We start from the raw sequence: 13,699 nt of genomic DNA on the forward strand, positions 1-13,699 counted from the left end.
GGATGACAACATACTGCCAGACTCGTACACAGCCTAGGTGTTTGATCTTGCAACAGCATACTGCCAGACTCGTACACAGTCCAGGTGTTTGATTTTGCAACAGGACATTGCACATCAGCATACTGCCAGACTCGTACACAGTCCAGGTGTTTGATCTTGCAACAGGACGTCAGCATACTGCCAGACTCGTACACAGTCCAGGTGTTTGATCTTGCTACAGGACATTGCACGTCAGCATACTGCCAGACTCGTACACAGTCCAGGTGTTTGATCTTGCAAGAGGACATTCCACGTCAGCATACTGCCAGACTCGTACACAGCCCAGGTGTTTGATCTTGCAACAGCATATTGCCAGACTCGTACACAGTTCAGGTGTTTGATCTTGCAACAGGACGTCAGCATACTGCCAGACTCGTACACAGCCCAGGTGTTTGATCTTGCAACAGCATACTGCCAGACTCGTACACAGTCCAGGTGTTTGATTTTGCAACAGGACGTCAACATACTGCCAGACTCGTACACAGTCCAGGTGTTTGATTTTGCAACAGGATGTCAGCATACCGCCAGACTCGTACACGGACCAGGTGTTTGATCTTGCAACAGCATACTGCTAGACTCGTACACAGTCCAGGTGTTTGATTTTGCAACAGGACATTGCACGTCAGCATACTGCCAGACTCGTACACAGCCCAGGTGTTTGATCTTGCAACAGGACATTGCACGTCAGCATACTACCAGACTCGTACACGAATACCTCAAAAGCTTGAACATCAACGTATTGACCTGGCAAGCAAGATCTCCGGGCATGAATCCACAAGAGCATCTCTGTGATCATCTTAAAAGATAGCCGAGACAATACACCAGCAAATCGTCATCAGCTCGAACATGTTCTCTCGCATCTTTGGCACAGAATTCCTGCTGACGTCATCGGTCGACTAATGACAGCCGGACGAGGTTTGGCATGTACTGGTTCAAGGGGTCGCTACTGAAGGCATGGGCAGTCCCAAAATCATTTGTGTTTGGATGACATTTCATTTTGACCCCCACGCCTCTTCTACTTGATTTCGTGACCAGATTACTGTCGATTGGACATTGGTGATTCTGTTTTATGCTTGGTAAATGGTTAAATTTTGTACAATAAAGAACATTTCTATCCTACATGTCTTGGTGTCTTCTTCATGACCCACAACACCAGGTGGTAAGTTTCTTTTGCCCGGTAGTTATTTTAACGACGCACTCGGCAATATTCCAACCACGTGACGCAGGTCACTAGATTATCAAGTGATCAGTGATAGACATTATGAGTATCATGGAGAAGTTGGCGAAACTAGGCGTCATCCCTACTGTGTTGTTTTAAGGGGTTTTGTGATTTCGATCTAATTTTGAAATAAATGAAGCGGTTTCAGGAATCTTTTTATTTTTAGTTCGGTGCAATTAAACAATATCAAATCATTGCGTTAAAAGAAAACCTTGCAAGAGGCTTCGTTGTCACATGTCATCGTATCCATTTGAGTAGATAGATGCTCATGTTGTTGATCACAGGATTGTCTGGTTCAGACCCGATTATTTATAGACCGCTGCTGTGTACGATTTTGCGAAGTTTTGGCCACTTCAAAGATAATTTTCACGTTCCTTTCTTCTGCACATAGATGTTACCGTTTCCAACTAGAAGTAGTAAGAAACTAATAGTACTGAAGAAAATTTATTTGAGACAAATGATATACAAATGAATTCGAAAGGTGAAAGGTGAACATGCGTATACATAAAACACAAAGTGGGCAACATAAAAAAAGAAGACACGCTATGGAAGGCTTACTTCTAAGCCACAATTCTTAACACTGAACCCAAACCATACTTCTCACTTAGTCTTAAAATATTAATAGCACTGCCGGTTAATGAAAATGCACAGGTATTGGAGTAGCATTAGCACTGGACAAACAGGAAATTGTATGCAAGGCTTACTTCTAAGCTACATCAAATTACACTGAGCCCAAAACATACGAGATTTTACACTCTCTGTATGTTCTACATAAAACTTTGAACACTTGTGTTCTGCTAGAATGCTAGAAATGTACAGATTTAAATGTGTTTACAAATGCTCACAGAAAACGTTTATGAAGAAGTAATTTTCTATAATTAATAACAACGAACATTTAAAATACGCTTGTATCCATGTAGGTGATCATCTTCAGTAAAATCAGAGGATGATGTAGATGTTGGGCTCAGAAGACCAAGCACTTTTGAAAAGATTGGTTTTCAGCATGATTTGCACATCGCCAGAGAAGCAGGAAGTTTATTGTTGACGAATAAAGAATTGCAGAAGCATGGAGTTGCAGGTTGGACTTATCAAAGGAAGCTGGGAGCATGTTAGGGACAAAAGCTGGTTCTGGGAGAAAAAGATTTCTGGCTGGGATGTATTCTGTAATGATAAGAGACTTGTATACAGTCTGCATGTGCAGTTAGGCCAGGCGAGCCGGACCGGTCCCCTACCCGGATGTGCCTGCCTCGCACGTGCTGCTCGCGAACCGTGTCACATGTATACACGTCGCATTCAGATCTTCAATAAAACTTGTAGTGAACAGTCATCTGTCGTTGGTCTTCATGTCACACTGTTACATGGTGTCAGAAGTGGTTTCGTCAGAGAATGGACAAACTACGACCACCCTCACCTTTGCTTTTGACTGGTAATCTTGCTGAGAACTGGCGTAAGTTCAAGCAACGGTTTGAGCTGTTTTTGACTGCTTCTGACAAGGACGGGAAAGGTGACAAGGTAAAGTCGTCTATTTTTTTGTCTACAATTGGAGAAGATGCACTTGAACTTTATAACACATTTCATTTTGAGAGTGAAACGGATGCCATGAGACTTAAGTCAATTTTGGATAAATTTGAAGCTTACTGCATTCCCAAACGTAACATTACCTTCGAGAGGCACAGATTCTTTACATGTAGCCAGAGGGAAGGGGAGAAAATAGACCAGTATGTTACAGAGTTAAAGAGCAGAGCAAAAACATGCGAGTTTGGAGATTTGCATGACTCACTCATACGAGATAGGATAATTTGTGGCATTGCAAGTGATGCATTAAGGGAAAGACTCTTGCGTGAAGATGATTTGACTTTAGACAAGACTATTACTATGTGCAGAGCTGCTGAAGCTAGTAAAGTTCAAGTTAAGGAACTTCATCCACTAGACCCTCAGCCAGTACATTCAGTTGAACAACAATCAAAATCTGGTCGTCGAAAATCTAACAGGAAAAAGTCACAGAGTTCTGGTTCACGTTCGATTGAGCAGTCTGATACGTGTGGCTATTGTGGATTTACACACGCTCCTAGAAAATGTCCTGCATCTGGAAAATCATGTGATAAATGTGGGAAACAGAATCACTTTGCTAGAGTTTGTAGGTCCAAAAATCAGTCATCGAAAAGTAAAGTTCACTTTGTTGAGAATACCCAAGATGAACTCTTTGTGGATTCAGTTGATGCAGATGTCGTTTCTGGCAAAGATTGGATAGTCTCTTTACAAGTCAATAACACGTTCTTGCCACTTAAACTTGACACAGGTGCTCAAGCTAATATCCTTTCTGAGAAAGATTTCAACAGACTATTAGACAAGCCCAAACTGCGCCCCTCAAAGACTAAACTCACTGGTTACTCTCATGTTGATATTCCTGTAATGGGTCAGTTTACAGCTAAAGTTTGTCACAAGAACATACAACTTGATCTCATATTTGTTGTCATATCTCATACTCCAGAAGATGTTCAGTCTATTCTAGGGCTGAAAGCATGTGACCAGTTGAATTTGGTTCGCCGTGTTCTCTCTGTTGATGCTGAGTTACCTTTGAATGGAGGTGTAGTATTTCAGAAATATGCAGACGTGTTCAAGGGTCTAGGTAATCTGCCAGGTGTTCATCACATCAAGCTCGACAATGATGTTCCACCTGTCGTAAACGCATGTCGTCGAGTGCCCTTTGCTTTACATGACAGACTGAAGGAGGAACTCAATCGCATGGAGAAGCTTGACGTCATAACCAAGGTGAATGAACCAACGGATTGGGTGAGTCCTCTTGTAATTGTTGAAAAGCCAAACAAACAATTGAGAGTCTGCATTGACCCTAAGGACTTGAATAAGGCCATTAAACGTGAACATTTTAAGCTTCCCACACGAGATGAAATCACTGCAAAGTTCTCGAATGCACGTTATTTCAGTAAACTGGATGCGTCAGCTGGATTTTGGCAACTGAGGTTGGATGAGGAGAGTTCGAAGGTCTGTACGTTTATAACACCTTTTGGAAGATATAGATTCTTACGGCTCCCCTTTGGCATATCTTCTGCTCCAGAAGTGTATCATAAGACAATCCACACTTTGTTTGATTCAGTGGAAGGTGTAGATACCTCCATGGATGATATTATTGTGTCAGGTTCGACACCTGAAGATCATGATAACCATCTTTCTCAGGTCCTTGATATCGCACGTCGGAATAACTTGAAGTTCAACCCAGACAAATGTGTATTTGGAGTCACCGAGTTAACATTTCTTGGCGATGTGATTAGCAGCGATGGTGTGAAGCCAGATGCCCGGAAGGTTGAAGCAATACAGTCTATGCAGAGACCTACCTGTAAGAAAGATATCCAAAGGTTTTTGGGTATGATAAATTACTTAGGTAAATTCATCCCTCGCTTGTCAGAGAAGACGCAACCACTTAGACAATTGTTGGATAAAGATGTTGATTTTCTGTGGCTACCTCAGCAGGAACAATCATGGTTGTCTCTGAAGCAAGCTGTGTCACAGGAGCCAGTCCTGAAGTTCTTTGATCCTGGAAGGAAAATCAAGATTTCGTCTGACGCTTCCCAGAATGGGTTGGGTGCTGTCCTGCTGCAGAAGTATGATTCTGATTGGTTGCCTGTAGCGTATGCTTCCAGAGCTCTTACCTGTGCTGAAACAAGGTACGCTCAAATCGAAAAGGAAATGTTGTCAATAACTTTTGCATGTGAACATTTCCATCAGTACTTATATGGGCAGTCCATACTTGTAGAAACGGATCACAAACCACTTGTTTCAATTTTCAACAAATCTCTGAATGACTGCCCTCTCAGAATACAGAGATTCATGTTAAGAATGCAACAGTATGATGTTCAAGTCTCACATACCTCGGGAAAGTTCATGTTTACAGCTGATACATTGTCCCGCTCATGTCCTTCATCAAAGCCCGGATCTGTTTCGTCATCTGAAGAATGTGTTCAAGCCTACGTTGACATGATCGTCTCGTCTCTCCCTGTGTCCACGACACGCTATGCTGAGATACGTCAGGAGACAAGCCGGGATCCAGTGCTAGTCGCTTTGATGGAAATTGTTCAGTCAGGTTGGCCAGAGCATAGAAGTTCATGTCCCGTGAATCTTCGTGAGTATTGGAACTACAGGCATGATTTGACTGTTGTAGATGGTGTCATCTTCAAGGGTGTTAGGGTTGTAATACCTACCTCGCTCAGAAACTGCATGCTAAACAAAATTCATGCTGGTCATCTTGGTATGGAGAAATGTAAACGTAGATCCAGAGAAACTCTTTTTTGGCCACAACTCAATCATGATATTGACAATATTGTGTCTAACTGTTCTATGTGTCAAACATACAGGAACAGACAGCAGCCTGAACCTCTGCAACCTCATCCGACGGTTTCTCGCCCTTGGCAGAAAGTTGCCGCAGATCTCTTTTACTGTGGTGGGAAAGATTATCTGGTGATTGTAGATTATCTCTCCAACTATCCGGAGGTATGCTCCTTGACAGATACGTCGTCTCGTCGTGTCATCGCCTCCATGAAAACGGCGTTTGCTCGCCATGGTATCCCCGACGAGGTATTTACAGACAATGGTCCCCAGTTTCGTAGTCACGAATTTAGACAGTTTACACGTGACTGGCAATTCAAGCATAACACGTCTAGTCCAAACTACCCACAGTCAAATGGTTTGGCAGAAAAAGCTGTTCAGATTGTGAAAAACATTTTGCGTAAGGAAAGTCAGGATCCTTATATGGGGTTACTTGCTTACAGGAGCTCTCCTCTTGATAATGGGCAATCCCCAGCCGAGATTCTTATGGGCAGACGTATTCGCTCTAATCTCCCTATTCAGGAGAAACTTTTGCAAGTTCCCAGATCTCGTAAAGTTGTTAAATATAAGGAGAATCAGAAAATAAAACAGAAGCGCTATTACGACAGGTCTACTAAGAGTTTGAGTAGGCTTCAGTGTGGTGACAAAGTTGCAGTGCGTGATCATCAGCGGCGTGATTGGTCACAACGAGCTCGAGGTACGGTCATTCAGGACGTTGGCCCAAGGTCTTACTTTGTTCAGACAGATCGTGGTAGTCTACTTCGGAGGAATCGTCGTGATATTCTGTTGTCGTCACGCACGTTTGTGCCAGTGAAGAGTGCTGGAACCGCCGATGTTACATCTTCGTCGTCTACGACGTCCCCAGTGTCTGGGATGTCTCCGTCGCCGACTGTGACTAGATTTGGCCGTGTGTCCAAGCCACCCATGAGATTGGGAGTGGATTGTTAACTGTTGTATGTTTAACCATGTTCGATGTTTCAGATGGTTCCCTGCCGTCTGGAGAAGTTTCGTGCTAGAGAGGGGAGATGTAATGATAAGAGACTTGTATACAGTCTGCATGTGCAGTTAGGCCAGGCGAGCCGGACCGGTCCCCTACCCGGATGTGCCTGCCTCGCACGTGCTGCTCGCGAACCGTGTCACATGTATACACGTCGCATTCAGATCTTCAATAAAACTTGTAGTGAACAGTCATCTGTCGTTGGTCTTCATGTCACACTGTTACATATTCCATGAAGACGGCGATGGGACTGTGTAGACACTTGTGATTGTGTAGACGAGGCACAGGAGCCTTAAGTCAATAATATGAGACGCAATAGAAAGTCAAAACAGGGATTTTAGACCAAGGGTTACATGATCTGACCTCACAAAACAAACAAACAAAACAGCAAGAAGCAAAAAACATGTGAACATCTGTATTCCTAACCTTTTGCAGCTTGTGAAGATGAAGTTTTGTTGATTCTTGCTAGCAGAGCAGTATAATAGAAAAGAGACAGCCCACCTGACAATGATCTGCGTATTTTTTGAGGTGATACGCTTTCGGATCTTTCCAATCGTCATGAGTGAGTGAATATGGTTTTACGACTCTTTTAGCAATATTCCAGCAATGTCACACTTGAGGAGTCGGTACGCGAACGCTTTAACCACTAGGCTACCCATCGCTTGAGAAAAAAAGAAAAGAACCACATTCACCAAACATCATTCAGTGTCAACATCTATTTCTGCTATCTGATGATCTAGGATGAACTATGTTCATGGGTGGTATAATCAGGTTTGGAGATAGGTTATCGTGAAGGCTGGAATAATGCTCAGTGCTATATCGGTTAACAGTATTCAACCGCTCATGTGTGAACCAAAAGAAAATTCGTTGCACCAAAGGGCCAAGGAACCGTCTTTCTGAATTCAAATTGAAGGTCGAGGACAAGGAGAGGATTTGAAACCAGTACAATACTGTCTATTGCTTCCGATAATGGATGACATGGTATATTTCTTAATGTATTGACTCGAGTGGAGGTCTTACGTTCGAGATATTGATAAATTATCCCCCCTCCTTGGCTATGAGGACTACATGCAGCAATACATCCAAGGCGAGGTAGTATCGATATAACTGACCCTTGCATATCGATGAATGAACTGAAAACTGGTCTTAACTTGTAAATGAAACATTCCACGTCCTCTAGATTTCTGTAGCTGCATTTAAGAACAATATTTTCAAAAGGACAATATATGAAGAAGGATTTTGATCTAGCTGAAACAGTCATGGCTGTTACGACGCATTTCAAATTTTTTATGGGTTTAGGACGAGACCTATGTTTCAAGTAGGTTACTTCACTGCAGCCATTGGTGTAAAAGGTGACAAAGATAAAACTATCACCGTCTGAGTCTACCGATAAAAAATTTATACAAGCCTTGCGTGGAGTTTGATATAATACTACATTCTGATCTGAGTGGAAACAGTACTTGATTATCCTGGAATATGAACCAATGTAGAACAATTGGCATCTGTCGCCGTTAACGCAAAATGCTTCAGCTGTTTTCTCATTCGTCTTCACTGTAGCTTGTAAACTGAACCGATTCACCCCATCAAAACTGTACACAGATATGAACTGACGCACAAAGTCTATTCCCCAGGAGGAATGAGGAGGGTAGTTCTTGTAACACCGACATGCTAATGGTACCTTGGAAAAATGATATTTTGATTTGCCTTTGTTTTGGTTATAGTATACGCTACTTACATGCTTATAGATGTGTGCAAAGTTCTGAATATCAAAGAGTTTGGTCATATATTCACCATAGTACTGTTTTCCATATTGAGGACGTGAGCATTTCTTACTTCTGTTTAATCTCCGAGTTTTCAGTTTTCTTCGAGGAGAGACTTTCTGTTTACCTGTGAAGATTTTGTCTAGGTGGACCTTGAGATTTTGTAGTTTCTCTAATTCTTTGATGTATGTGTGTTGCTGCGCCTCATTCTTGGCGTGGCTAGATTTCGAATTAGTTGAAGTAGTTTCTATGTTGCCACTGCTGTGGAGACAGCCCGTTGTAGTAGTTTCAATGACATTTGTTTGCACAGTCTTTCTCCTTATGTTCTCCGACCGATGATTGTGTTTGGTTGACTTTGGCATGATATCCAGTGCATGCTTGTCAGTTGGTTGGCTGTTCCTTGCTCTTGATTTCTTTCTCATCAACCTGCTCGTTATGAACGAGCCATCGTTTAGTTCAACATCCAAAATATAGGACGTATGATCCCAACGAAAAGAGGAAGCCTCACTTTGAACTTTAACGGAACACTCAAATTTTTTATCAGTCATTTTCATGTGCAACAGTCCACGTCCATTCTGTAGAAGTGGTCCTTTGGCAAAACATTTCAAGGCACTTGATTCTCTTTTGAGTTGCATGAAATGGCATTTCACTTCAGCCTGCCAAATGCTGTGGATGAAAAGGAGTAGTAGGACCATGGCTGTAGAGGACCTCAATCTCCTGCGATCGAAGGCATAATGTGCGAGATCACTTACCGAGTCACCAAAGTGGAAGATGTTTTAGCACAAACCTCTTTGCAAACACAGATCGTATCTCACTTTCGCTGATGCTGTTTTTGTGTGTTTTGAATCAAAAGAAGAATGGATACATTAACTGATCTGTATCACCACGATGAGCATTTTGTGCTGTGCCAGTATGTGCTGAGCAACAAAAGAAACGCAACCCTGTTTTTGTCTATTTTTTAACTAGAAGACATAAACACAAACCCATACTTTCAATTTTTCAAATGTTGCGTTTCCTTTGCTGTTCAGTATACTCTTTCAAGCATAAATCTGATGCGCAGATGTCACTACATACACTCTTAATGAAACACGAAATGCATAGGTGATGGGAAGAGCAATAGAAATATAATATTTCTTTCCAAAACATCATCTGTGTGTGATTACAAACAACGTCAGCGGCAAAACGCGGCAATTTGAACATCTCCCCATGTTTTTGAAGAAATATTCGTCAAAACGTCATCAAGAAAATATCCAAAGCAAAATGCATTGCAACTAAGCAGAAACGCATGAGGTATTGATCACTATAAAAAGGCAAACGTTATCTGTAGGTTTGTCATTCGCTGAGTGCCGCCAATCGGAACATCGCCTCAGGTCGAGTTGAAGCTGGCGAGTCCTCAGAATACCATATCGCGCCTTTGCGATCGTTTCCTGCAGACCGAATCAGCCATTGATCGCCCGAGAAGATGCCATCAAAGAGTTACGACCCAAACTCAGGACCACTACACCCGGGCTGCTCACTTGCATCATGGTGTTGCCACAGACGTGGAGAATGCACAACACATCCATGGTTTTAGAAGAATTTCGGACCAAACTGTCAGGAACCGACAGCGTCAAGCCGGAATTTCACCAAGGAGGCCAGTTCTCGTCCCTGTATTGACAGACTTCCATTGGCTCAGTCGCTTGCGATGGTGTCGTCGAGGCCGGAACTGGAACCTTAGGAACTGAAGGCGACTCTGGTCCAGTCAAGAATCACGACTCCTTCTTCACCGGCGAGATGGAATACGGGGAAATGAACTATTTGCCCCTAATTGCATTCAACAGGTCGATATATTCGGTTGCTGAAGAATCATGTTGTGACGTGCATTGTCCAGCATACAAGAATCTGATTTATTGGTGGTTCAGGGAAATTCAGCGAAGTGGTAAATAAGAGAGGCAAATGCACATCACATGCTTAATCTTTTACCAGTTAATACTTAACGTCACATCGACAATATTGCAGTCATATCGTGACGAAAACATTCTTGAAAAAAGGATTTTATGTATATGGTAAAAACCTGTCGACGAAGGACAGTAAAACAACTAGAGTATCACAATAAGAACTAAAACTAGCGTGAAAAGTTAAAACTAATATCACTATTCGGACAATACAATAAAAACAGGCTATAGATCACAAACAACTGAAAGTAGATCACCATACTAGGGCCATGGGGACTTAAAGTACTTCTGCTACCTGCATGGTCCCTAGCTGGATTTACACCATCCACTCAGATGCTGGCGATTGTATGCAAGATTAGCCACAAATTAAAATGACAGAAATACTACGGCTAAAAAATGGAAGACTAAACTTGACTTCAAATGTTTTGGGACTTACGTATCCTCTCAGGAGGACAATAATTTTACGGTACTTAAACCCCCTTCGAGGATACAGTCACTAACAATCTCAGTTTCTAATTCAACTTCTAATAACAAAATACTTATTAATTTACATGTCAGTCAACAAATCTAATTCTTTTAAAAATGCAATAATTAAATGAGAACTTACGTTACTAAAAAGGTCCTTCATAGTTCTTGATTTGAAATTATTGTCCCTTGTGATCGAATATTCAACAGAGTCAAGCAAGACATGCTTGACCGTGATTATTTCATCACAAGGAATGCAGAACGGAGGATCCTCGCCTTTCAAAAGATATTCATGCGACATCGTCGTATAATGACCTCTTCATATTTGGACCGACAACCCAAGTAAGTGTAACTTACATATGGTTTTATTGCATGTAATTTGTTGATACATGCCTGGGTGTCCCACGTCTTCTGCATCAGATCACGGATGTAAGGTCTAATGGTAGCTTTATGATCAGTATAGGGAATAAGAAGTGGTGTCACAGATTTGTTGAGTGCTGCCTTGGCAGAAAGGTCAGCCAGAGTGTTACCAGAGATTCCAACATGGTTGGGTAACCAACAGAAGACGATGTCGTATTGGTCAGTCGCAAGATCATTATAAAGTTCAAATAATTTCTATTAAAAGTGGATGTTTACGTGATAGGGTTTTAATTGCCTGAAGGCACGAAAGAGAGTCAGAAAAGATTATGTATTGTTTATGTTTAGGGTGTCTTTGAATGTATTTAAGAGCTGTTAATATGGCATTTGCTGGAGCTGTTATCAAGAATTCTAGAAGATATTGTTCTGGATCCAATGACAGTGGCACAAGCTACTGCACCACCGTATTTGGATCCATCTGTAAATAAGGGTTTGTAATTGCTATACTTTATTGATTGTATTCTTGTTTATAGTCACTGGTTTCTGATTTTTTAAATGAAGTTAATGTTGGGTCGAAGAAAGAAAGGGTTTAATTCTGTGCCCTAAAGGTGGAACAAGAGAAGACTTTTTGTTATACAAATCCTCATAAAGGGGATTGAACACACAGTTATAGGCAGGGTTAGATTCATTGGAGTATAATTTAGTAATGTATTGTAAGGATAATTTCATACGACGTTGTGTAAGGGATGGTTCATCGACCTCAACGTAGAGACTGCCAATAGGTGAAGATCTTAGTCTTAAACCTTGGTGGTGGACGGAGTCAAGAAGTTTAAGATTGCTTTTGCAGGAGTTGGAAACAACTTTCAACATGTCAAGAACCTTCAGACATTTAGTTTTAAGGGACTTAATATGAGGTAGAAATGTTAAGTGTGAATCAAATATTAGGCCCAACAACTTGGCCTCCATTACAACTTTGATGGGAGTGTCATCTAGAGATAGTGCTGGGTCCTTATGTGGCTTATATTTTCTTATACAGTAAGGTTTGGATTTAGAAAATATAAAGCCGTTTTCAAGACACCATTTATTAATTTTGTTTAAACACAGCTCAGTTGCCATTCAACAGTATGCATATTTTACCACGACAAGAAATATTAAAATCATCCACAAATAACGATCCATCAATTGAATCGTTTAAAACTTTTGATAAACTGTTTATCTTTATATTAAAAAGTGTGACAGACAAAATACTGCCTTGTGGAACACCCTGATCCTGATTGTAATGATCAGACACTGTAGAACCCACTCGGACTTGAAACTGTCTGTCATTTAAAAAGTTGGCTATAAATTGAGTCAAACGACCTCGCAAGCCGGTCATGTAAATCTCTTAAAATACCATATTTCCAGGTTGTGTCATATGCCTTTTTTTAGATCAAAAAAGATAGACACAACATGTTGTTTATTAACTAATGCGTTTTTAACAAATGATTCCAACGCACTAAGTGGTCGACTGTACTTCTGTTTTTACGGAAACGAGACTGTATGTCTGTTATGAGATTATTTGTTTTCATGTACCAAACAAGTCGATAATTTATCATGCGTTCCATGGTCTTGCAAACACAGCTAGTTAGTGAAATAGGTCGTTAATTGGACGGATCCGTATGATCACGTCCAGGGTCAGGTATTGGTACTACTAGGGCGTCAAGCCATGAGGGAGGAATGTTACCCTATGTCCGAATATCATCAAAAATATATAGAAGAGTTTCTAGGCAGGAGTTGATAATGTATGTTATCAGCTCCTGTAGCAGTGTCGTGAGCTTGATCAAAAGCTGTATGGAGTTTTCTTTTCTTGATGTTTTTGATATTGTTGGAATTTAGGCACGTAATTAGAAGAGGAAGAGTGTTTAGCCAGAGTTTCACCCAGTTTATTTGCAATGTCTGATTCGTCGATAAGTAATTGCTCTCCATGTTTAAGATGTTGGATGCTAGATTTAGTACCTTTACCTTTAATTTTCTGGACCATGTTCCATACCTTGGACATAGGCGTTCGAGAATTTATTTTGGACACATAAATTTTTCAACATTGGCGTTTATTCTGTTTAAATGTACGCCGAGCTTTATCATTTAAAATTTTAAATATATTTAAATTATGCACCATGGGATGGCGACGGAAATAATGCTCAGCTTTCTTACGTGCCTTCCTAGCCTGTTTGCATTCATTAGTGAACCATGGTTTTCGTATATGTGGCACTGCAGAAGACGTTGGGATACACTCGTCAGCAATACCATTGAGTACATCTAAAACACATTTAATAGAATTAAATCTTTTACCAGATGCAGGAGCGTTCTCGGTGCTTTTTAACCTTAACGACGTGTCTCTTTTATTTCCCAAAACCCAAACAACGTAGATGATGTTTGTTTAATTAGTTTTTACTTTTGCTACAGCACGCATCACGGCCCGCTGCCAATTGCATCTGCCTGGTGTTATCTGCCTGGTGTTATTCCTTAAACCGGCCGTCTCCAGATGACGTAATTACGGAAGTGTTATAATCCGGTCCCAGAAATGGGACATATTGCTCTGCCAGAAATT

General features: G+C 41.2%; 1 protein-coding gene across 1 annotated transcript; it reads left to right on the forward strand.

Annotated features, from left to right (window-relative positions):
- The first annotated feature begins 2,644 nt into the window (after window positions 1-2,644).
- Window positions 2,645-10,012, forward strand: LOC137299161 (uncharacterized). The gene is made up of 3 exons (XM_067831757.1): window positions 2,645-4,261; window positions 4,748-4,941; window positions 9,790-10,012. Exons 1-3 carry the CDS (start codon window positions 2,645-2,647, stop codon window positions 10,010-10,012), a joined length of 2,034 nt encoding a protein of 677 aa, XP_067687858.1.
- Window positions 10,013-13,699: the final 3,687 nt, after the last annotated feature.

The sequence above is a fragment of the Haliotis asinina genome, chromosome 1 (assembly GCF_037392515.1).
Source record: "Haliotis asinina isolate JCU_RB_2024 chromosome 1, JCU_Hal_asi_v2, whole genome shotgun sequence".
Classification (NCBI taxonomy): Eukaryota; Metazoa; Mollusca; class Gastropoda; order Lepetellida; family Haliotidae; genus Haliotis; species Haliotis asinina.

Bases quoted from the DNA above. Each gene is read 5' to 3' on its own strand.
- LOC137299161 (XM_067831757.1), top strand. From the start codon at position 2,645: ATGGACAAACTACGACCACCCTCACCTTTGCTTTTGACTGGTAATCTT. The intron at 4,262-4,747 runs GTCTGTACGTTT...CTACCTCAGCAG, and splicing joins TGGATGAGGAGAGTTCGAAG to GAACAATCATGGTTGTCTCT. The intron at 4,942-9,789 runs GTACGCTCAAAT...CGTTTCCTGCAG, and splicing joins CTTACCTGTGCTGAAACAAG to ACCGAATCAGCCATTGATCG.